The sequence below is a fragment of the Pipistrellus kuhlii genome, unplaced genomic scaffold (genome assembly GCF_014108245.1).
Source record: "Pipistrellus kuhlii isolate mPipKuh1 unplaced genomic scaffold, mPipKuh1.p scaffold_m20_p_1, whole genome shotgun sequence".
Classification (NCBI taxonomy): Eukaryota; Metazoa; Chordata; class Mammalia; order Chiroptera; family Vespertilionidae; genus Pipistrellus; species Pipistrellus kuhlii.
In genome coordinates this window covers 132,615,995-132,641,035 of record NW_023425404.1, presented here as the reverse complement: position 1 = coordinate 132,641,035, position 25,041 = coordinate 132,615,995, and the positions used below count along the sequence as shown (strand labels likewise).

Genomic DNA, 25,041 nt, shown 5'->3' with positions numbered 1-25,041 from the left:
TTCAGAGTGGAGATTTTGTTAATGGAGATGGTACTGGAGTTGCCAGTATTTACAGGGGGCCATTTGCAGATTAAAATTTTAAATTCAGACACTCGGCTCCAGGTCCGCTTCCCATGGCCAATAGTGGCCCTCGTACAAATAACTGCCAGGCCTTTGTCATCTGCTCTAAGGGTGCCTGGCTGGCCGGGGAGCATGCAGTGTTTGGAAAGATCACTGATGGACTTCTAGAGATGAGAAAGACTGTGGCCACAGCAATAAGCCAAGCTGCCTGTGGTGACCAGTGTGGGGAGATGTAGTCCAGAGCGAGACTGACTCAGACCTTGACCCCTCTGCCATTGTAGGCCTGCCCTTGCTCTGAGTGACGCCCTCAAGTAAAATAATCTGGATTGGCCCCCGTGTTTGCTTCCCGGCCTGTTGTTGCCCTCCTTGATCAAGAGATTTTGGAAGTATCAGAGATTCAGAATCCAAGATTTTCCATGTTTTTCAACTGTAAGTAATGTTTGTTTCCTGGGAAAACAAAAACAGACAAAAATGTGAACAGAATCGGCACGAGAAACACAGCACTGGGAGCGCGAACATACAGGTGTGTGAAGAGGAGCAGCAGGCATGGCTCGAGGATGGGGCTCATGAGGAAACCGGAGTCTGTTTTTTCCTCAGTATGAAAAGCCATGGAAGACATTTTGAGAAAAATATAACAAGGCAAGACCTACGCTTTAAGAAGTCAACTGTTTAGAAATGTGGAAGATGGTGCGGAGGGAGAAAAGCCAGAGGCAGGATTTAGGAGGAAAGAGGGTATAAAACTGAGCTAGAGCAACTGGGAAATAGGAGGAGAGCTCTAAGGAGAGGCTGTGGTAATGGCTCCCGTGAAATAAGGGGGACAGTAAGCAAATAATGGGGCTGAAAGATGACAAAGTAACAGTTTAGACGATCTTTATGAGTAAAGATAGAAGAGAGGTTCAATATGGTATCAGAGTTTGAGTGGGGGACCAAAAGAATGTTAACTTGATTGTTCAAGAACAAAGGAATAGGAGGTCAGTTTTGGACCTGAGGCGTCTAAGGTATTTGAAGAGATGTCCCATAGGCAGACCCCAGGAGAGAGAGATGGGCTTCTTATGTATAGCTGGGAGCCATCACCATAGAGATGAGAACTGAAGATAAAGAAACTGGATGAGACTCACGGTCCTTTGAAACAAAAATTATAGTTAAGAGCCTTAATATGTAAACGCATTTACCCAGAGGCTGGCCAGAGGTTACACAGAAGTTGGCCATTAAAATCTTTGCCAGCAAGAGACACGAAAAGGGATGATAATAAGGTATGAAAATGAAAACAACCTACAGAAATCTTATTCATGTACTAAATTTGTAATTTTTACATAAACCTATAGAAATAAGCCCAGTAAAATCTTTGGGCACAGAAATGTAAACTGGCCAAAACTCAGTGCTTCTAAATTTCTGCTACAAATTAAATGAAATCTTTATCATATCAATAAATATCTGGAGGAGACTAACTCAAAACCAGTGTTTATTGACATAGTGATAAAACAGTTTGGGGAGGGAAAAAGAGTTTCAACAGAAAGTTAGCAAATTCTCATCAATCTGCCTATCTCCAGCACTTGAGGGAGACAATCTGGAAGTCCTCAGAGACTGGAATATTGATGGCAGTACTTCAAATGTTCCCATCACTTGCAAGGAAGTGCCACACTTGATCTGTGTTTAAAATGGGTGTTAGGGAAGGGGTTCAAGGGAGGGAGGGAGGAAGAAAGAATAAGACAAATTTAATTTAGACCTTTAGGAAGTGTTCAGGCAGGTAAAAAAAAAAATCAAGAAGCTTAGCATGGCCCCGTCTGTATGGCTCAGTGGTTGAGCATTGACCTATAAATCAGGAGGTCAAGGTTCCATTCCCTGGTGAGGGCACATGCTCAGGTTTCGGGCTGAAACCCCAGTAGGGAGTGTGCAGGAGGCAGACAATCAATGATTCTCTCTCATCATTGACGTTTTTCCCTTCCTCTCTCTTTCTGAAATCAATAAATTATATCTATTTTTTAAAAGCTTATTTAGCATGACCCATTTCTCTACTTAAAGTTACTTCCCTTCAAACTCTTCTCATTTAGATCAAGTCTTACATAAAACTACATTAAAAATTCTAGAGCCTGACCTGGTGGGTTTGGCTCAGTGGATAGAGCATCAGCCTGCGGACTGAAGGGTCTCGGGTTTAGTTCTGGTCGAGGGCACATGCCTGGGTTGCAGGTTCGGTCCCCAGCAGGGGGTGTGCAGGAGGCAGCCAATCAACGATTCTTTCTCATCATTGCTGTTCTATCTCTCTTTTACTCTCCCTTCCTCTGTGAAATCAATAAAAAATAGTTGTAAAAAATTCTAGATCCTTCCCACTTTATTTTCTATTTCTCTCTGGGTGATTTCAGTCTCCATTGAATATTACAGAAGTTAGTGTCCTAGCTGCAGCACAAAAGGTCTAGAAAAACCTTGAACTGTAAAATCTGACTGCCTGTCAAATATCCAATATGGGGCAGTGTTACAAAGAAACATGGGTTAGTACCCACATAAGGAACAGAGCTTGCTTCCCATGGAACCAGCTCTGTGGTTCTGCTCCTTCCTCCTCATCCCAGAACTGGACTCACAGTAAACAGTGCTCATTCTTTTCTCCACATTTGCAAGCTCAGCATTCTTCTACTGTTTTATATTAAAACAACAGGCCAAAGGTCTGCCCAAGTATTAAAAGATAAATTACAGGTGCATATGCTTGCATTCTGAAATTTTTACCATGGAATATTTTTACTTGTTTCTCAAAACAGCTTCAAATATGATGGTAGCAAAAACATGGCATTTTAAATCATGCTACAAATTTTCAATTTTAAGATCTTCAGTTAAAATAAGAAAGTGATGAAAGATAAAGAAAACACCCAAATCAGATATTTTGAGTCTTTTTTAAGCTTATTAGAACTAGATGGAGTCTCTCTACTTGACTAAAAAAGTCACTACATAATCAATCATTTTCTAGCCTAAAAGTAATGAATGTACTCTTTCTCATTTTCTGAAATTAAGAAATAAACCATTTCATGTGAAAATTTTAATGACTATTTTGAAAAGTATTTTACTTAGTTTATATAACTTTTTAAAAATTATACCTTTACTGTTGAAAGTATTACTGATATCCCTCCTCTCCCCCATTGACGCCTTCTAGCTAGCCCTGGCTCCCGTCACTGCCCACCCCAGGCCTTCACCACCCTATTGTCTGTGCCCATGGGTTTTGCATATATCCATACAAGCTCTTTGACTGATCTCTTCTTACACCAAGCCCCCACCCCTGAGGCGCTCCCTCCCCTTACTGCTCCCCACCCTGAGATTAGACATTCTGTTCCATGGTTCTGGCTCTGGATCGATTTTACTCATCAGTATACTTTGTTTTCTAGATTCCACATATGAGTGAGATCATATGATACTTGTCTTTCTCTGAGACTGGCTTATTTCACTTAGCATAATACTCTCCAGTTTATATAACTTTTAAATTAATCTATTGGTGTGTTTTTTTGTTTTGTTTTGTTTTTGGCTATCACTAACTAAAAATGAATCAATTTACACCTCTAGCTCCTTAAGAACCCAAATGTACCATACCTTCTTCATTACTTCCTTTACTTATTGAAGGTGATACCTGAAAGGTAAGAACAGAGTTTCCATTACAATGAATGTTTAGATGTAGAAACTGTATCCAAAAGTTCTTCTCATAAATTTATAGAACCAAGTTCACATATGATAGTTTTCTAACCTGAAAAAAAAAAAATTTCCTTTTGCCTTTATTATCACTGTTCACTCGTTCAGATAAACAAACCATACAGAGTTAAATGGAAAAAGCATGCTTGAAAATAACTTTTCTCATTAGCCCTGGGAACTACTGGGAACGAGGAGAGAGGTTTCCTTTTAGCTGCTTCCTTGGCTGAGGTCCTAAGAACAAAAATCAAATCATACATTCATAAGTATGCGCATACAGTGCGTGTACACATACAGAGGCACATATATGAACTATATAATTTATGCAGCTGCTTTCTAGAACTTTTAAGGTGAAGTTTGTTTATTTTGATGACTGGGCCAAGATTCTTAGGGCAGATGTAATACAACCTGTGGTGGACAAATTTAAAAGAAAGATTTTCTTGAGATATAAATTTTTTTCTAACTAAGAATACATTTTTAAACTTTTAAAAAAATATATTTTATTGATATTTTACATAGAGGAAGGGAGAGAGATAGAGAGCTAGAAACGTCAATGAGAGAGAAACATTGACTAGCTGCCTCTTGCACACCCCCCACTGGGGATGTGCCCGCAACCAAGGTACATGCCCTTGACCAGAATTGAACCTGGGACCTTTTAGTCCACAGACCTATGCTCTACCACTGAGCCAAACCAGTTTTGGCTAAACATTTTTATAAAAGACACTTTATTGGAAGATCCATTTTCCAGAGCCAGAGTGGACCATGACGGGCTCTTCCCCAATCGTAACCTCATCTCCCCAACAATAACCTGACTTTTCATATTTCAAATTCAACAATCAACTTCTAATTCTCTGACTTTGCTCACCCTCAATAGGGAAGACCTACCTTTGGCATTTGAGGTCTTGGGAAAGGTAGAAATGAAAGACCATACACCATACATCTGAACAGTTAAAAGGTATAAACCAAGCTAACAGAATGATGGCTACACTGAGAGTATGTTTTATCCTACTATCTTGTAAAGATATCTTTGTAACTAATGACTTGGGAGCTCTTTAGCCTCTGGATGCCTCAGAGGCTGCCTGAGGATGGCAGCGTGAGAAGAGGCACACGGCCCTCACCCTGCCCCGCATCTCCTCCCAGCCCAGGCTCCGTTCTGCAATGGAGGCCTCACCTGCACAAAAGTGGAAATTCCAGGCCACACATCCATGCCACCCCTACCTGCCATGGCCACCCCGACCCCTGCAGAAGTAACAGTGAGCACACAGTCCACAGAGTAATGAGTGTGAATTTGGGCAGATGCCCACACAGACCCTGAAAACAGGCCTGCAGCTGTCTGGGCAAAGAATTCTAGGGACTTGAGTAGCCAGTAGGTTGTCTAGAATGGGGGACTTGGGCTGCCAGTGAAGGCACAACTTTGTCCCTTGGTCTTGTACTGTGGGGAAGGACAGAATTGGATGAGGATCCTTTAGGTCTAAGGGCAGTACTGAATAAGAACTCAGCAGGAAAAATGGTTAAATTACAGCAATATTAAAACATTCCCTATCATAGTGAATGTGTCACCTTGGAGTGAGATTAACATTTAAATTGAACTCAGGGTAAAGTGGATTGCCCTCCACTGGATGGGTGGGTCTCACCCAATCAGTTGAGGGCCTGAATAGAACAAAAAGACCAGTTTCCCTAAGCAAGAGAAAATTCTCCAGCAAAATGCCTTTGGACTTTATCTGTACCATAGGGTTTTTGGCCTGCAAGCCCACCCTGCAGTTTTTGGACTTCCCAAGCCTCTGCTATTTTTATCTCCCCTCCCCATCCCTCCCCTCCTCTCCCTCTCTCTAACGACACACACACACACACACACACACACACACACACACACACACACACACAACTGACTGGTTCTCTGGAGAACCCTAACTAATACATTACTCTCCCCAAAATCATAATTGGTTAAAGTTATTTTTCCTTCAACTTTATTTAAAAACAACCCTAATCAAATATGCTTTGTTTTTTCTGTCATAAAAAAGAATGATGTAACAATGTAAACAAAGACCTCTGTACAAATTTTATGTAAAATAAAAAGTACTTGACATTTTCCAAGTACTTAAAAAAAAATTCTATTCATTTTTCTAGCATGGCGAAATGCTTAACCATGCTGGTTTTGAGGGTGGTAGAACTGAAATGAATCTGGGTGTGAGAGGAACTCTACAGCATGAAATTATGCTCACTGAGACTAGGCCTCTGGGATGCAATGACTCTGGTTTTCTAAACAGAATATAAACAGAGAAACTTGCCTGTTCTTTGAAATTGTTATGCTTTTCAAGTTGTGTAGGACACATATTACAAAGATTGTTAAAAAGTTAGCTGGTTAGATTTCCTGTTTAAAATCAGCAGCTGCTTCTTGCTGGAACTGAAAACATTTCAGAGGAAGAACATGTATGGCATATAAGACAGAACAGCTGAGCAGCTTCTCATTAACCTACAGAGTGTCACAGAAAAGAAATGAACAAACTACTCTACCTAAGACAGTTACTCTTAAATGTTATTTAAAAATAATTTCCAGACTATTTTAATCTTTTCATTCTGAAAAAGAATTTCTTGTTTAATAGAATATATTCAGAATGTACAAAGCCTTATATAAAAGAAAACGAACATTCCAGGCAAGTCTAACACTCAGAGGTAGTAAACTATTAGAGTTTGGAGGTAATTTATTTTTTATACATTTTTTCAGATTAGCATATGCCAAAAGAGAGACCAGGATTTATATTTAAAAATACCAACATGACATCATGACAAACATCAGCTATTTAACTACCAATGATTTCCAGACTTTTAAAATAACAAGGGTGACACTTGCTTGTAGAAATTGGAAGAACAAAGAAATGCACAGAACAGCAACTAAAAGTGCCCCAATCCCAACTCTCACCCTCAGGTCCACGACTATTATATTTTCCTTGTAAGAAACAAAGCCAGGATTTTCAGTTACTTCTGTTTCTCAGTAGGTAAAGAATGTGGGCACCCTCTCCTCATCTAAAAGAAATTCTCCACAAAATAGTCAGTTTTATTTTATACCCTTATTCTAAAAATGCCATCTCCTCCTCTTTTCCACTCTAAAAAATACTTATCACAAATATTCCTATATTTCATTTCTTTAAAACAAATCCAGAGTTTTCCTTGCCAAAGTATTCCTCTTTCTTTTATCAACCAAAGAAAGCTTATGCTGGCCTCAGTCCCTTATCCAGGCACTGCATTTTAAATTAATACAAATGCTATGTATTTAGTGTCTCTCCTTCAAACAATCCCACCAGCTTCCTACAAGCATTGTCAATAACCTTTCAAGACACTACTTATTTTACTTGTGTATTTAATCACCATCCATCTTCCCAACTGGAATAGCTGACATTCTACCCAAGGACAGGATGTTTATATCTTTTCCTTAGTACTGCATCCCCAGCACCTAGAATCTCACTACACGGAACAGGCACTAATCAAATACTTGAATAAGTGGAGAAAAAAAAATTGAAGCAGCCACAGTAAGCAAAAATGTCTGTTGTTCCTGAAGTAAACATCTAGATTCACTAGTTTCTTACCTCATAAAGAGATAATTTGTTAAAAATTTAATTTACAAATGGTATTTATAGCTTAATATCATTCTTAAAAACACTACATAACAATATGACTTGATTATCTGAATATGAATTTTCTTATTTAGAAAATCAATGAGCTGAGACAGGTTTGGCTCAATGGATAGAGCGTTGGCTTGGGGACTGAAGGGTCCCGGGTTCGATTCCAGTCAAGGGCATGTGCCTTGGTTGTGGGCATATCCCCAGTGGGGGGTGTGCAGGAGGCAGCTGATCGATGACTCTCTCTCATCGATGTTTCTAGCTCTCTATCTCTCTCCCTTCCACTCTGTACAAAATCAATAAAATATATATTTAAAAAAAAAAAGAAAAAAAAGAAAATCAATGAGAAAGAATCATTCATCAGCTGCCTCCTATACCCCCCACACTGGGGATTGAACCTACAACCCCGGGTATGTGTCCTGACCGGAATCAGTGACTTCCTGGTTCATAGTTCCATGATCAACCATTGAGCCATGCCGGCCAGGCTTCTAATCTATTTTAAAAATTAAAACACCAATATAAGTACCAATTTGTTAATAAATTCAGTTGTTTCCAGGCAACAAAACCAGTAGGACATGTAAATATCCAAGGATATCTTCTTAACTAGGAAGTAGAAATCTTGTGAGATAGCCAAATTAAATGGAAAAAAGGGGTCTTATTTATTTCATTTTTCTTGAGCCAAAGTGCATCTGTATTAGCAGCCAGTTGCACTTTCACCACCGACTAGTAGGAAACTCATGGGAACAGAACTGCACAGAGAACAATGCATACAAACAATAAATTGGTGATGTTAAGAAAAAGAGCATCATATGAAATTAAATGGTTAATGTATTTTAGAAAAGAAAACTTAATAATTCAACAACAAGGTTTTCAATTAAACCTGGATTAAAAATAATACATTTTAGTGTTATTTTTTAACATGATAGACTTCCTTATGATGTAAGATTAAAGGACATTTTGCCTTACCGATTCAACTAATGATCTTGCCTTCTCTTGAGAACAATGAAAAGGACTATCACTTATCTCCAAATTTATGCTGCAAATGAGACAAGAATGTTTTTATTACACAGGATAAAAAAGGAACAATTACCCAAAAGAAAACCAAGTCCAAATATTCCACATGACAGTATGATTCTAGCTGGTGAAAAGGACCTGAATGACTATAAAGTAGGATAAATGTAGATTCTTGTACATTCTTTCAGACAAGGTTATAAATAAAAGTGCTCTGCAGTACTTCACACTCCAGAATTCAAAATAAAATTATACAAAAGTATACAAATTTCAATTGCATCCTGTTATATATAAAAGGCGGTAAGCTAAAACTACACTTCACCTTTATTGAAGGAAAGAAAAAAAATTTGACCCACAGAATGATGACTATAAGGACAAATTTTCTCTAATTGAGGAGATAAACACTAATTGGCCACTGAAAGGAAGGTATGGGAGATTAAGCCAAGAGTGGTGACAGAAAATCATATGACTATGAAAACTCCGTTTTCTCACAAGTAAGGAAGTTTGGTAAGGCATAAGTCACCAGCTCCTTCCATGATCAATAATGGTTCTACAGAGTCAAAGCTTCGCCACTCAATGGGACACGGTGCTGTCAATGCAGCAAGACACCCAGTACTTTGTCCTACCTCCTGCATCAAAGCAAAGGCATCATTCCTCTCAAACATAATTTCATCAAAAATATCAGATTAAAATGGATATAGAAAGAGGCAATAAGAAGAGAGTTAAAGCCCAGTTAATTTTTAATACAGAAGGAAAGGCCAGCCAACATGCTCAATGGTTGAGCTTCGACCTATGAACTAAAAGGTCATGCTGCAGTTCTGGTCAGGGCACATGCCTGGGTTGCAGGTTTCATCCCCAGTGTGGGACATGTAGGAGGCAGCCGATCAATGATTCTTTCTCATCATTGATGCTTCTATCTCTCTCTCTCTCTCTCCCCCCTCTTCTCTGAAATCAATTCAGAATCCTAAAGGAGACAAATAATAGATAAAACACACACACACACACACACACACACACACACACACACACGCCCCCTCAAGTAAATCTATAGATATACATTATCAAATTAATTTTCACAACGGTTTGTGAAATATGTCAGGATATCTATCTATCTATCTATCTATCTATCTATCTATCTATCTATCTATCTTAACTACATCTGTCTGTAATCAGACATTGGGTATAACAATTATACTAGCAAGTCAGTTTGCTTTCTATCCAGACTCAAGATGCGGGATTTTTTTTCATTCTTGACATGGATAAAATTGATGAAAGTTGGCATTATCATCTTTAAGACTATTTCTTCTCTACATCCCATGTTTATTTAAAAATTGAAAAAGGTAAAGCCTTATAAGTCAGATGAAAGTTTCCGTAAAGGAAGTTAAAACTAAATTTAAAAAGAATAAGGCAAAAAAATCAGACATTGCAGTCTGAAGTGCTAGTCCTCTGAAGAAACCATGGTGTATGGTAAATTCTATGTGCAATGTTTCTAAGATTAAAACTAAACCATCTATGGATGCTGAGGATACAAAGCTCCCATTGCACTCCAGAGCCCCTGTGGAGCTGACAATATTTAGGAAACATTTTAGCTCTCAAATCTGACCATAGCCTACAAGAGAAGCAGAAAAATCATTTAATGGAAAGATGACTAAGCTGATAGTGTCTACTACAAATAAGATTGAATATGACTACAAAGAATATGCTGCTTCCCTTTTAATAATAAGATACCAAATATTTTGCTGTAAACTTATAAACATTATATAGCCCACATACAATCTCGCTTACCAAAATAAGCAGACATGACATTAAAGCAACAGACAAGCAATACAAAAAATGCTATGTACAATAAGCCCAAATTGCATTAAAAAATAATAAAAGGCATATTAGTAGATATATAATAGGGTAAAACTAATTGATTAAATAAAAATAGAAAAAGAAATTACCTGCAAATAATGAATAGACACATAAAAGATGAAATTTACGGCCAGCAATATAGAGCATTAGTAAAGAGAAAATTTTTTTTTCAAGACCATCTCAAATCAGACAAAGGCTCAAACTCATGAGAATCCTCAAATCCAGGATATAGCTTTGCCCAGGCTTTTCATTCTACAGCAAAGTAGTCAAGAAAATAGGAGAGACAGGGAGACAGGTAGAGAAGAAGGGAGGGAAGGAGGAAGAGAGAGAGGGGAAAGGAGGGAGGGGAGAGAAGAGAATGACAATGATTTTGGACTATAACCTCCAGAGTTTGTAGAAGCGACACTGCAGTAAATCTATACGAAGTTAAAAGAATTGGAGCTATCTGTATAAGATCAAAAAGAAACAAATTTAAGACCTAAACAATTTGGATACATTTTTTTTTTCATTCAGTAAACATAAAGTTCCTATCAAGTCCTGTCACTAACTGCTAAGGTTCAAACTCAATTTAGAGAAATAATAATAATAATAATAATAATAATAATAATATATAATATAGCGGCCCAAGTTCTTCAGAGGGGTGTGTACAGCTTAGGTGATGTAATAGCCCAGGTGAGAGGACAGGTAATTCTGGCCAGGAAAAAAAAATTCTTTGCAGACTACATCTTGGAGAATGAACAATCTTTCATTGAGGAAAGACAGTGAGATGAAAGGGGACAGACATGAGGCTGATCAAGTAGGTTTTGACATGTTTAAAAAATATATATTTTTTATTGGTTTTTTACAGTGAGGAAGGGAGAGAGATAGAGAGCTAGAAACGTGGATGAGAGAGAAACACCGACCAGCTGCCTCTTGCACACCCCCCACCGGGGATGTGCCCACAACCAAGGTACATGCCCTTGACCGGAATCGAACCTGGGACCCTTCAGTCCGCAGACCGACGCTCTACCACTAAGCCAAACTGGTTTCGGCAGGTTTTGACATGTTTAATGTGTGGGAGAGCTGGGTCATATTCTATCATCAATGGGAAGGAACCACATAAGTTTTTAAGAAGAAAAATGACAATCACATTTGTAATTTTCAAAGATAATTTGGACAATACTATATAGAACATATTAAACAGGAGAGTAGTTGCAATACAAAATAATTTATGAGTACAAAAATGATAACGGAATTAAAGCAGTTTTGCAACTAGAAGGGCATTTGAGAAGCAATAAAAACTTGAAAAACTGCATCACAACAAATAATCGTTAGTGAAATAAAATAAACTGATAAAAAGAATAGTACACTTCAGATTTCTGAAAAATAAGATAGATAAATAAACTGTGACTTGTAAAGAGGGTTGGAGGCATTTAAGGTTAAACCAAAATGGCAAAAAAAATAAATAAATAAATATCCTGTTTATCCTACAAAGAGTTTAAAATTATCTTAGGTAAAAAGAGAATGAAATTCTTTCTGTTAAAAAATATGTCACTTTCAGAGTAAACATTAAACAGTGGGACCAAAATAATAAAAATAACAAAACTTACTGTGAAAAAGATAATTACTCAAAATACCAATGAAAGAATTTAATAAATGCAGTGCTCCTGGAAACAGAAGAGTCACTACTAGATTAAAAACACAACAAATATTTGTTGGCTTTAAAGTATTATTCAACAGTTTACTTCCAAGGGAATTTATTAATGTCAGAAGAGAAATAAAGATGGTTAAGGCAGCTTTTTCCAGTTGCTTTTAAGGAACTTCTAGAAGACATAAATTCACAAACTAAGTACAACAGTCCCCCATGAACTTGAGGGGATCTGTGCCAAGATCCCCAGTGGATGCCTGAAACCACGGACAGAACTAAACACTCTATACATTGTTTTTTCCTATGCATACGTACCTATAAATTAAATGAGAAATTAACACTAACTAGAAATAAAGTAGATCAATTATAACAATATACTCTAACATACGAGGTGTACCAGTTACTAATGTGGATTTTTTTTAATAGATGGCGTTACACATATGTTGATATATATGCAATATGATATGGATGCTACTTTGTTGTATTGACAGCAAGCTTCAAAACTTCATGTGTCAAATTTGCTGAAATGTTAACATCATAGATATTTTTACACTTAAAAATGTCAAATTTCATGCCAATAAAAGAGCATTTGCGGGAAGTTTTAATTTATTATTTTGAAGAAAAGTGCTGCTGAAAGTTATCATATACTTTGGGAAGCTTATGTTGAACATGCTCCACCTCAAGATACTTGTGAATGCTGGTTTAAACGCTTTGAAAGTGATGATTTCTATGTGAAAGACAAAGAATGTCCAGGTCAACCGAAAAAGTTTGAAGACCAACAATGGAGGACAATGTGAGATTTTATCACACTACTAAGAACAGTGTTGATTTAAAACTTATAATTATTTTTCTGGAATTTTCCATTAATATCTCAGACCACAGTTGACTGCAGGTAACTGAAACGGAGGAAAGTAAAGCCATAAATAAGGGAGTGGGGGTGGGGGGCTATTCTAGTTAATTACAATGATATAAACACACAGAGGGAATACTGAGTGTACTGGCACCTTAGCTAGCATTGCGGCTTCTATAAGGGAAAGTTTCCTAGAGAAGATGCATTCAAAGATAAGTCTTAAAAATGAGAAAGTTAGGCAGTTCACAAAATAAGAAGATAATCAATGTCAAAGGAAACAGAGTCATCGCTAGCAGTCAATAACCATGGTGTATATGAGGAGTGACAAGCTGTTCTCAATTGTTGGAAATAAGAAATAAAAGACATGAAATGATGTTATGTGAGACCAGACCAATCTTGAAAAGCCTTGTGTGTTCTGGAGAAAGTTCGTATTTTATGGTTCACACACACACAGAGGCTTGTTAGGGGCTTTAAAAACATATAAAAGCTTAGAGATCCTAATTCAATGCAGTTAAGTTTTCTCACAGTTTCCCTTGGTAATTTTGATGGACTGTATTGTTTAGAGAACCGCAATGATAAATAATGTGAAACTAAACTGAACAAAGTGGGGAAAACAGGTTAAAAAGGGAAGAGGAGACAGGGTACAAACTCATCTATAACAGAATATTTTAAGGAACTGAGAGAGAGAGGGAATTTGTTCACTGAAAGCAAAGAATATGAAATGTAACAATTTTAACTATATTTCACAAGTCAAGTACTGATAAAAATAAAAATTAAAAAAATGAGTTAAAATTTTAAAGATTTTGTCTTTAAATGACCTAGACACATATAATTTATATCCAGAATGTATGGGCTGATAATTTTTAAGCCAACAAAACTTATTTTGTTGTATTCTTTAAAATGGTACAGGTAGCCTGACTGTGGTGGCTCAACGGTTGAGCATCAACCTATGAACCAGGAGGTCACAGTTTGACTCCTGGTCAGGGCACAAGCCTGGGTTGTGGGCTCGATCCCCAGTAGGGAGCATGCAGGAGGCAGCCAATCAATGATTCTCTCTCATCATTGATGTTTCTGTCTCTCTTTCCCTCTCCCCTTTTCTCTGAAATCAATAAAAAAAAAAAAAAAAAAGAAATAATAATAAAATAAAATGGTAGAGGCAAGTTACAGCTGTTAAGTAAACAGACTTGGAACTTGGCTTAAATCCTGGGTCCACCACCCAGTGAGACCTTATTAGACCATTCAATCTTGTGGTTTCAATTCCTCATGGGAAAAATGGAGATGTACTAGGTTCTGGTGAGTATTAATGAAATAACATATATAAAACACATAGAACCTGGAAGATAGAGTTCAATAAATGTCAACTCTTACTAATGTAATCCTAATCATTACCAAAAACTAGAGCAAAATAATGCCAGAGCTTAAAAACAGCCACCCTCAGAATGAAGATAATTAGAATCAGCACCGAAGGAATGATATCAAACAGTAGAAAAGCTAACCAAAGAGATGGTCTCCAGCTGTGTAGCTGAGGAAGCCTGGGAAAAACGCAAGTCCCTCAAGGTCTGCAGGAGCTGTTCAGTTAGTATGATTAGCAAGGAGATAAGTAAGGAAGTGAACAGCAAGCAAATACCTCTTCAGACAATTAGAGATCCCTTCTTTTAGCTTAGGGGTGTCGAACTCAATCAGAGAAGGGGCCAAAATCTAAAATCCAGCCTAAATCTCGGGCCGAATGGTTTACTGAACAGTCATAAACTGTCATTGTGATGGAAACGCAGCGGAGTGCAGTGATGACAGCGCGGTGCGGGCCACATTGCAAGGCCTGGCGGGACGGATTTGGCCCGCGGGCCTTGTGTTTGACACATGTGTTTTAGCTCATCACATTGCTAGCTGACTTCGAGTGCCTGACCATGAAGAGTAACTCAGTTTACCAGTTACTAGGATAGTCAGGATTGGAAGACTTTGTTGTTAATAAATTAAACTATCTAAATTAGGAAAAAACTACCTAAATTTTAAGAATATGCTGATAAAAAGAGAGACTAGTCTGCACAAGAGATAATAAAATGGGGAGGAAGATATTGGAATTGAGGGTGTTACATCAGCCTGCACGAGAAATAGAATCTGAAGCTATAATGCCCAAGCATTTGTGCCACAGGTAAGATGAGCCCTTTGAAGACCTGGATAAAATATTCCTTGAGACTATTTCTTTCCTTCGTCTGACTAATTTATTCTAATGATTGCTCTAATGTCTCTTTTGATTCCAGACTCTATGCTCCAAAAGAGCAGGGACTGCTGATTGTATTCACAGCAGTAATCCTGGTACCAGGACAGTGCCTGGCAGCAGACCCCCAGTCAGTATTCGCTATAAGAGAATGGCTTTCCAATTTCTCCTGGTTCAGAGAAGTGGGGCAGTATCTACTCTTGAGGACGTCATGTTGGGCTCACCAACAGTCAATTGTTTTTGTTCCCAGACTTATTTATGTCTGTTGTCTTGGTTGTTATTATTTCATAATTTGAGCAGTAATTATGCTCATAGATGAAGAGAGAGTGGAAAGAGAATTGTTTCTATGAACACTAAAAGTAGAGTCTAAGGCTCTAAAACTTATGAGGCAGTAAGCACTATTGGGGCTCTAAAAAGCCTGAATAAAAATGAATTACTATAAAAAAAAAACTTGATGGCAAAATCAGGTATGAAATAAGGCAATTGTAAAAGGTTAGAAAAAAACACACCCTTCAAATCTATAAAGGTTTTTCACTGTAAGGAGTTTAAGGGTTATAGGATCTGATCTTTATTCTTATTATACATTGCATTAGAATCTTACATAATAGATAATATGCAAATTGACCCTCACACCCTCACAAGATGCCTGCCTAAGACCAGGCCGGTAGGGGGTTAGTGAGGGATGACCAAATATCCGAACAGCAGGCTGTGTGGGGTGACCAGGCGGGGGGGGGGGGGGGGGGGGGGGGGGGGCGGGGGGGGGAGGTTGGGGGTGACCAGGACAGCAGAGGGGGGGGCAGTTGGGGGCGATCAGGTCAGTGTGTGTGTGGGGAGGGAATTAGGAGTGACCAGGCAGGCAGGCAGATGAGTGATTAGGAGCCAGTGGTCCAGGATTGTGAGAGGGATATCTGACTCCAGTTTAGGCCTGATCCCCAGGATCTGCCCTAAACTGGAAGTCAGACATCCCCCAAGGGGCCCCCGATTGGAGAGGGTGCATGCTGGGCTTAGGGGACCCCCCTTCCCCCCAATGCATGAATTTCATGCCCCAGGCCTCATATATATATAATCTACATGGAATGGATACAGAAAAGATCTTAGCCTTATATTTAGGGATAGGCGAATAAATGTACATTTAAATGTTTTAAAGTAAAATAAATAACTGATTATATATATTATTGTTGTTTGATTCCTATGAACCCATCAGCTAATGATCCAGATCCTGTTGGGTAAGAAGGCTTTTTTGTTCTTATTAAGAAACTTGAGGCTCAGTGCATGAAATTCGTTCCCTCAGCTCAGCCTGCACCCTCTCACAGTCTGGGACCATCGGGGGATGTTCCCACAGGGAGCAGGCCTAAGCCAGCAGTCAGACATCCTTAGTGCTGTCGTGTTGGCGGGAGAGGCTCCTGCCACTGCCTCTGACCTCATAAGCCATGACCTTGGCTTCTGGCCAAGCAGCGCTCCCAAGGGGCAGCTCCTGTATTGAGCATCTGCCCCCTGGTGGCCAGTGTGTGTCACAGTGACCAGTCATTCCGCCATTTGGTAGATTTGCATATTAGCCTTTTATTATATAGGATGGTGTGGTAGCTACAAGATAAATAAAATAACTATATGCTTGCATGTTGAAAAATTGTTAATGTTTTTTCACTCCATCATTGCACATAGCACAATATATTACAATAACCACTGATACTATAAATGCCCCCACTAAACCTTAAGTCCCTTGAAAAAACAAAACAAAAAGTCAATTACTAGTTTCATGGTGCCCAGCACTTAGTAATGACTTCCAAATAGGTGCTCTGTAAATATTCAAGTGGAAAAAAAAAAATTGCAACTTCCTTTAAAAAAATCAGATCTGAGTAGTATTATATTTATTGCCAATGAATAATAACAAAATGTAAAATGACAAATTCTTACCAATTTATAGACCCTCCATCACTCTTCCTCATAAGCAACGCTTTCCAACTTTCATGTGCAGATTTAATAACTTCAAAAGCAAAAGCCTAATTCCAAACCAAAAGAAAAAAAAAAGTCATAGCAATCATCACATCATTATATTATACTAATATTCCACTCACTATCAGAACATGAGCTGAGGAGCCAGGCAAACTTGAGTATAAATTCTTGCATCCTTATTTACCAGCAACTTGACTTTGGGCAAGTTGCTTAATCTCACTAAATCTTAATTTCTCCATCTATTAAATGGAATGGAGTGGGGATAATTGGAATCAGGGGTTGGCAACCTAAAGCCTGGGGGCCAGATGCAGTCCGCCTCTGTTTTTGTAGATAAAGTTTTACTGAACAATTTTATACTTATACTTAATAATCCTATACAAAAGCCTTAGATCTTAAAGGTTCTTTTAATAAAGGTTCTTAAAAAAAAATATGGGGTCTAGCAATAAATTCTTATATAGCAAAATACTTATTATAAATGCTATTTTTATTTATTTATTTAAATATATTTTTATTGATTTCAGAGAAGAATGGAAGGGAGAGATAGAAACATCCATGATGTGAGGGTCACTGACTAGCTGCCTCCTGCACGCCCCTTCTCCCCGCCACCGGGCATTGATCCAGCAACCAGGGCATGTGCCCTGACCTGGAATTGAAATGTGACCCATGCTGGCTGGGCCTTATTGCAAATTTTAGTTGTCATTAACATGGCTTACTTATTAAATATAATTTATTTATTAGCACCCACTTAAAGGTTGGTTTATAATTCATAATTCATATAGTGGTAATAACTTTAAAATAACTCTCTGGCCTATTTTCTCCATTTGCGTCATATTAGAGACAGTTTATGGTATTCTATTAAAAAATTCTATGACACTGAGATAATTCAAATACTTTCTTAAATTAGCAGCTTGATTTAGTCATGGTAAAATGAGCACATAGGAGACAAGCCCCTATTGATTTATACTAATAGTAAGTAACTGTGTCCTCTCCAGAATAGTAAATAGAAGGTTTTTCTTCATAGAGAATTTGAAGAATTGGACTCATCATGGAAATCCCTCATTTTTTTTTAGATGAAAAAGATATCTATAGATAAATAGATGGATATAGATCTTTACCAGCCTACTGATTCACTGAGAGATCTCCTGGAAAAAAATTTTAATGAAAGTGATGAAATAATGTCCTTAAGTATAAAAATTATTAAAACTTTTGCTATATACAAAATATTCATATAAGAAATCCCAAACGTGAAAAGTATTGTACAGGTATTACACGGTACGTTTTAAAATAAAGAGTATCATCTTCACCTTGTTTTTGAATTCTCCATTAAAAGCAAACTGGTTTTCTGGTTTTCCCTCTGGCACCTTATAAAATCTAAACCAATTAAGTGTAGCTTCCAAATAACCTGGTTTGTACTTCCGTACATCATTAATATCTGTAAGTGAAGAAACAGGAAGACTTTTGTTAAAAATAAAAATTCATTCCTTATAGAGCGTGGGATTGAGGGAGCCAAAAAAACACAGGGTCTATTCTGACTCTGCTAACAAGGCATAATCGTCAACATATGTCTTATCACTTCCGGACTTCGTTTTGTAACACGAATATTACTACTTCATTCTACAGACACTTCTTGAGTATCTTCAGACACTATGTTAGGTACAGGAATGAGAACAGCCAAGTTCTTTTCCTCAAGGAGTTCAGAGGTCTAAGGAAAGAAACAAATAGACAACAAAATGTAATGCAGTAAGAAGAATTAGTGTGAGGCCATCCTGCTGGCAATGAGGGCTAAAGTAGGGAAAGTTATAACATCAGGATCAGTGCTCAAAAATATTACACTAAAGGAACACTGAATATGAAAGGAGAGGGTAGTACCCAGAAGAGAACATACTAAAGTTGGGTAAGAAAGGTTTCATGAACATATGTACCAAATATTTAGTAAGTTTCTCATTCATTATGTGTCAAATAGTGTTCTAAACAGTGAGAGAACAGTTCATGGAAACAAGTTTCTACTCTCATGGCTTGCACAGTAGGAAGAGACAAATAACAAATAGAAAAACAAACACATAAATATATTCAGCGGCAAAAAAGAATGATGAGGAAAATAAAGCAGAGTAAGAAAGAATGAAGACAGGGCAACTTTAAACAGGATGATACATAGATGGTGCAGAAGTTTTAATTCCAGAATCTTTAATGATTTACAGGATTTATTTTTAAGTTCTGTTACCATATAAACAGCTTGACCATTACATTTCGAGAGCATTCATTTAAAAATAACTGGTTATTACTGTATTAATAGACCCCCCCTACATAAAGGTTCCCAAGATATATATCCTTTCCAATAAATATCAATTGAAAAAGTATGAGGAATAACTAGGTAAAACTAGAAGCCTTAGGCTTAGAGAAACCAAGATGGTGGCAAAGATAAACACCTAAACTTCTGCCTCGAATAATTTCAAAACTACAACTAATGGACAAAATGTCTATCACCCAGAACCATGGGAAAGCTGCCTGAGTGGAAGTTCTACAACTAGAAGGAAAGAGAAAAGAGCATTCAGTGCACAAGCGCTGAAAAGCTGAGGTACAGAGGCATGCGAATTGGGCTGGTGGCAAGCGACTAGATGTGCTGCTTTTTTTCAACCTGAAGGGAAATAAGCTCCTGATTACTCTGAAATCCAGTTTTGGGGGAGATGCCAGGGACCCAAACTCCTACGGGGAGAAGCTGGACTGTCTGCCATAGGGTCGGAAAGTGAAGGTGGCTTTCTTAAAGAGGTGTGCCCAGCAATCATTGTTTACTGTGCTGGAGTGTGGGACGCGGGGATTTGGAAACACAGAAAGTCAGAGAAGGCTGCCTGGCAACCAGTGATGTCTGAGGCTACCCAAGAGCAGCTACAGCAAGAACTATCATTTTCTCCTCTTTGTTTGGGGTTTGGAAGTTTTGGAGCTGTCTGACTGGAGCTGAAGTTTATTTGGATAAGCTGTGATAGGGCAGCCCATTTATATGCAAAAGCCGCTGTGCGAGATTGGGTGTGTTTGTGGATTGTGTGGGATGGGGTCTCAGGGCTTCACTAGCCTAGGGCGTGGCAAACAGCCCATCCTGGTTAATTAGCATATTTCCTATCTATCTATCTATCTATCTATCTATAATATAATAGCAATGACAAACAGACTTGGTAATATTGAAAAATTAGAAAGTTATAACTATAAACCAGAGAAGACACCATGCATAGGGATTATTTAAAGATTATATGATTTCAGACTTGCTCATCCAAGCCTTGTGGGAATCCTCACTCACTAGCCAGGCCAGGAAAAGGTAAGCATTTTTATGCTTGCCTTTGCCTGTTATGTAAAGGTTTAGCAAGAGTTATACATGCCTCCAGAGGCCAGGTGTTTCACACAGTGAAATGAGTGTGGTAAGGCAGAAACCATAGGCATGGCAGAGACCATGGCAAACAGAAGATTGAGTATGCTGACTAAAGGCACTCAAAATTAGAATGTTACAATATGCCAGTAGGCCATATATCTAAGGTAATTTTGGAGCAAATAGCAGGAACATTACAAGGAAGGGGGAAAAGAATCACTTGAAATTGAACACCGGCTATACTTACTCTATTAATTATCTTACCTAATAAAGAGGGAATATGCTGATTGACCTTCATGCAATTGCAAAGATAGTGCGCCCACTGCCAATAAGGAGGGAACATGCTAATTGACTGCTCCACACTCAAAAATGGTGGTGGCCACAGCCACAAGATGGTGGCGTCCAGTCCCCTCAGTCCCACTGAGGCACCTGCCTCTGTATTCCCCCAGTTCCCTCAGCCCCCCAACCCGCCAAGGCTGGCCCAAGGTGCAGGCAAACTTCAGATGTCAGCTGCCCAGCCGCCCAGGGCCGGCCTGAGGTGTAGGTAAGCCTCAGATGGAGGCTGCCCAGCTGCCCAGGGCTGCCTGAGGCTGCAGCAGAGGTGTGATGGGGTGTCACCTTTCCCTGATCACTGGGCCACGTCCTGCCCCCGAGGGCTCCCAGACTGTAAGAGGGGGCAGGCAGTACAACTGAGGGGACTTAACAATGGGTTGGGGAGGTGGGGGAGGGGGGGGAGTAAGACCAACAAAAACCAGTTAGGATTAAACTTATATAAAACTTAAAAGTATCAAAGAGCTAAAAGGGACTAGTCTGTAAAATTTGGTAAAAATAGTCACCTGACGGAGAAGAGAAGCTTCTATTCCAAAAATATGTGGGATTTTTCTCATACATGCTCCAGAAAAAGAAAAAAAAAAACCCTATATATATAAAGAAGAAACTATAAGTACATTGAACGTCTTAAAAATGAATGCCACTATGCAAGGACAAGTCTGATGAAAGACTAAAATGATCTTGGAGAAATGGCCTGATATAAAACTAGACAAATTAGTCAGGAATCCACCAGAAGAGATAAAAAGTACTTGTAATTCATAACAAAATCAGTAACACTAAGAATTTAGACAGTCATCTTGAAAGAGAGGATCAAATGCTCAGTGAGGAAAAAATGGGCTCCCAACCTAAGTTAAAAATAAGAACAGTAGGGCAATCTAGAACACACGGGGAAATAGAAAGTCACCCAGGTATGTATCACCCTAGTTTTTTTTTAAAAAGCTTCATAAAAGGTATCATAACTTCTATCAAATTGTGTGCAGCCATCGTTTACCTTATTACGGGTTTATTTTAAAATTTGAAGGTTTAATTAACAAAAATTACATGGAATTGCCTTTAGAGAATATTTATAGTAAAATGAAAGGTATTAAGATTTATAAAAATAATCATAGTTCTAAATAAATCCACTGAAAATTTTATACATTTCTTTACTAAAAAAGCAAAACAAAAATAATGATGAAATAAAACAACAAATTTTACAGTTTAATTTGGTTTTACCAAATCTGAGCTCTCCATCTTAATTTCATTAAATATTTTTATTAATTTTAGAAAGGAAGGGGGTAGAAGGGGGGGAGGGGAAGAGAGAAAAAGAGAGATCTAAAACATGAGAACTTTTGTATCTAATTCAAAGTACCAATAAACTTTAAAAATGATTATATATTGCTGAAGCCGGTTTGGCTCAGTGGTAGAGCATCGGTCTGCGGACTGAAAGGTCCCAGGTTCGATTCCGGTCAAGGGCATGTACATTGGTTGCGGGCACATCCCTGGTAGGGGGTGTGCAAGAGGCAGCTGGTTGGTGTTTCTCTCTCATCGACGTTTCTAGCTCTCTATCTCTCTCCCTTCCTCTCTGTAAAAAAAATCAATAAAATATATTTTAAAAAAAGATTATATATTAAAAACAAAGAAATTAGACGTATGAGGTTATTATAATTCAGTAAATCTAAAGATCAACAATGAACATTTTAAGTAATTCTCTTACCCATCAACAGAGAAACACACCCAGCCCCCCTCCACCCAAGTACACATATAATTTAAAAATATTTAAGCAAACAAAAAAGGAAAAACATACTCTTGCTTAATAAGTAACTTTTGGTCCTAAGAATATTCAGGAAATGATTACAATAAGAACACTCAGAACCTTTAAAAGAAGAAACAAGGTACACTAGGAAAAACATCCTGTTTGGATTAGACAGCACTAAATTCAGACTCCAGTTCTGGCACTCATATACTATTGAGTCATCTTGGAAACATAAATTACTTGTCTGAATCTTCAGACATAAAATAAGAGAATGAAGGTTGTTGTGAGAATAAATAAGGTAATATGTGAAAATCATCTAATTAAACATAAGGGTTAATTCTTTTTTGAAATTTTTTTCCTATTGATTTCATAGAGGAAGGGAGAAGGAGAGAGAAATGGAAAGATCAATGATAAGAGATAATCACTGATTGGCTGCCTCCTACATGCTCTCCACTGGGGATGGAGCCTGAAACCAGGGTGAGCGCCCCTCCATTGGAATCAAACCCTCAGTCCGCAGACCGATGCTTTATCCACTGAGCCAAACCAGGTAGGGCAGGATTTGTCTTAACAAATATTAATTACCAGCCCTCTTATCCTCTAAAATCTTGTCCATGGGATGCAGCCAAAGTAATACTCAGAGGTAAGCTTTATCTCTCAACATTAAATCAACAGAACAACAAGAAAAGCCCAGAGTAAGTTGAAGAAAGGAAATAATAAAGATTAGAGCAGAAATAAACAACAGAGACTAAAAAAAAATAATAATACAAAAGATCAATGAAACCAAGAGCTAGTTCTTTGAAAAGATAAACAAGATTGATGACGCATTAGCCAGATTCATCAAGAAACAAAGAGAAAAGACCCAAATAAAATCAGAAATGAAAGCCAAGAAGAAATAACTGACACCACAAATATATGAACAGCTATTTATGTCATCAAGCTGGACAATGTGGTGAAATGAAAAAATTCCTAGAAAAAAATACAATCTCCCAAAACTGAGTCAGGAAGAATCAGAAAACTGAATAGGCCAATAACAACTAATGAAATAGAAGCAGTAATAAAAAAAATAAAAATAAAAATAAAAACCTCCAAGGAAACAAAAGCCCTGGATGGCTTCACATAGGAGGTTTTACCAAACATTCAAAGAACTAACATCTATACTCAAACCATTCCAACAAATCCAAGAGGAAGGAACACTTCCATCTATTTTTATGAGACCAGCATTATCCTAATTCCAAAACCAGATAAAGACACAACAAAGAAAGATAATTCCAGGCCAATATCCTTGATGAACATAGATGTTAAAATCCTCAACAAAGTATTAGTAAATTACATCCACAACATATTAAAAAGATGATATACCATGTTCAAGTGGGATTTATTCCAGGGATGCAAGTCAATAAATGTGATACACCACATAAATAAGTTGAAAGACAGAAATCACATGAATTTACAGATCCACAAAGGTCATTATTCCCTAAGCAGGATAAATATAAAGGAAAGAACACTTTAGCATCTCTCTCTCTCTCTCTCTCTCTCTCTCTCTCTCTCTCTCACACACACACACACACACACACACACACACTAGCTGAAATCCAAAGATAAGAAGAAAATCTTTAAAAATAATCTGAGAATAAAATGTATTATATACTGGGTAACAATAAGTTGACATTTGACTTCTCATCAGAAGCAATGGAGGCCAAAAGAATATGGAACATCTTCACAAAAATCTCCATAATTCACAACTCTATATCTGGTAAAACTAAACTTTCAAAACAAAGGCATGAAATAACAATTTCATATCAATCGAAATAGAGTAAACTCATCATCAGTAGTACCATACTACAAAAAATGCTGAAGTCTTCAGGTTGAAGAGAAATGACATGAGATGGAAATTATGGATCTTTAGGACGTAATGAAATGTATGGTACAGCCACTTAATAGTTTGACAGTTTCTTATGATGTCAAGCATATAATTACCATCTCACCCAGTAACCCATTTCCTAGGTATTTCCCCAAGAGAAATAAAAACATATGTTCACACAAAGACTTATATTTGAACATTCATAGCCGTTTTATTCATATTATCCCAAAATTGAAAACCCAAATTTCTATTAACAGGTGGATTAATAAACTATGGCATGTCTACACAATGAAACTTTATTCAGCAATAAAATGAAAAAAATTAGTTCACAAATTAGACACAACCTTATACATGAATCTAAAGCATTATGCAAGAGAAAAAGGTCATAAACCAGACTACATGTCTTTGGCAATGTATAACTGACACACAACAGGGATTGTTAAAATGTCAAAATTTTTAATATACACATTTTCTCCCTTTAAAATAAGAGAAAATGCACCTATTTTGAGGATACTTTCAGACTGCTCAAAATGTTCATTTTGTGCTTATCAATAATACATATAGCCTGGCTAGTGTTGCTCAGTGGTTGGACATCAACCTATGAACCAGAAGGTCACAGTTCAATCCAGGTCAGGGCACATGCCTGGGGTTGTGTGCTTGGTCCCCTGTAGGGGGCATGCAAGAGGCAACTGATCAATGATTCTCATCATTGATGTTTCTCTCTCTCTCTCTTCCTCTTTGAAATCAATAAATATAAAAAAGTAAATAAAATAATAGATATCTGCACATTCATTAATTCATCAATTAAAAAATACACATTCAGCACCTATAAATATGCCAGAAACTGTGCAAAGCTTTTGTAATGGAGCAATTCATATTAAATACCTAGACACAAACTTAACATAACATG

The 25,041-nt window shown here is 37.7% G+C and overlaps 1 protein-coding gene across 9 annotated transcripts in view; it reads right to left on the bottom strand.

Moving 5' to 3' along the window:
- Positions 1–1,509: 1,509 nt before the first annotated feature.
- The window catches only part of PPA2 (inorganic pyrophosphatase 2), a 71,573-nt gene continuing 48,041 nt past the window's right edge, over positions 1,510–25,041 (bottom strand). For 4 of the 9 annotated variants that reach the window (XM_036409955.2, XM_036409965.2, XM_036409932.2 and 1 more), the window contains 4 exons: positions 18,155–18,282; positions 16,812–16,897; positions 8,307–8,376; positions 1,510–1,707 (listed from right to left, as the gene is read on the bottom strand). In XM_036409955.2, coding sequence (XP_036265848.1) covers positions 1,567–1,707; positions 8,307–8,376; positions 16,812–16,897; positions 18,155–18,282 — 425 coding nt within the window. In that variant the 3' untranslated portion in view covers positions 1,510–1,566. Of the gene's footprint in view, positions 1,708–3,630; positions 3,668–8,306; positions 8,377–9,650; positions 10,458–16,811; positions 16,898–18,154; positions 18,283–25,041 lie in introns of those variants that run through there. The other 5 variants (XM_036409970.2, XM_036409940.2, XM_036409948.2 and 2 more) reach the window with 3 other exon arrangements.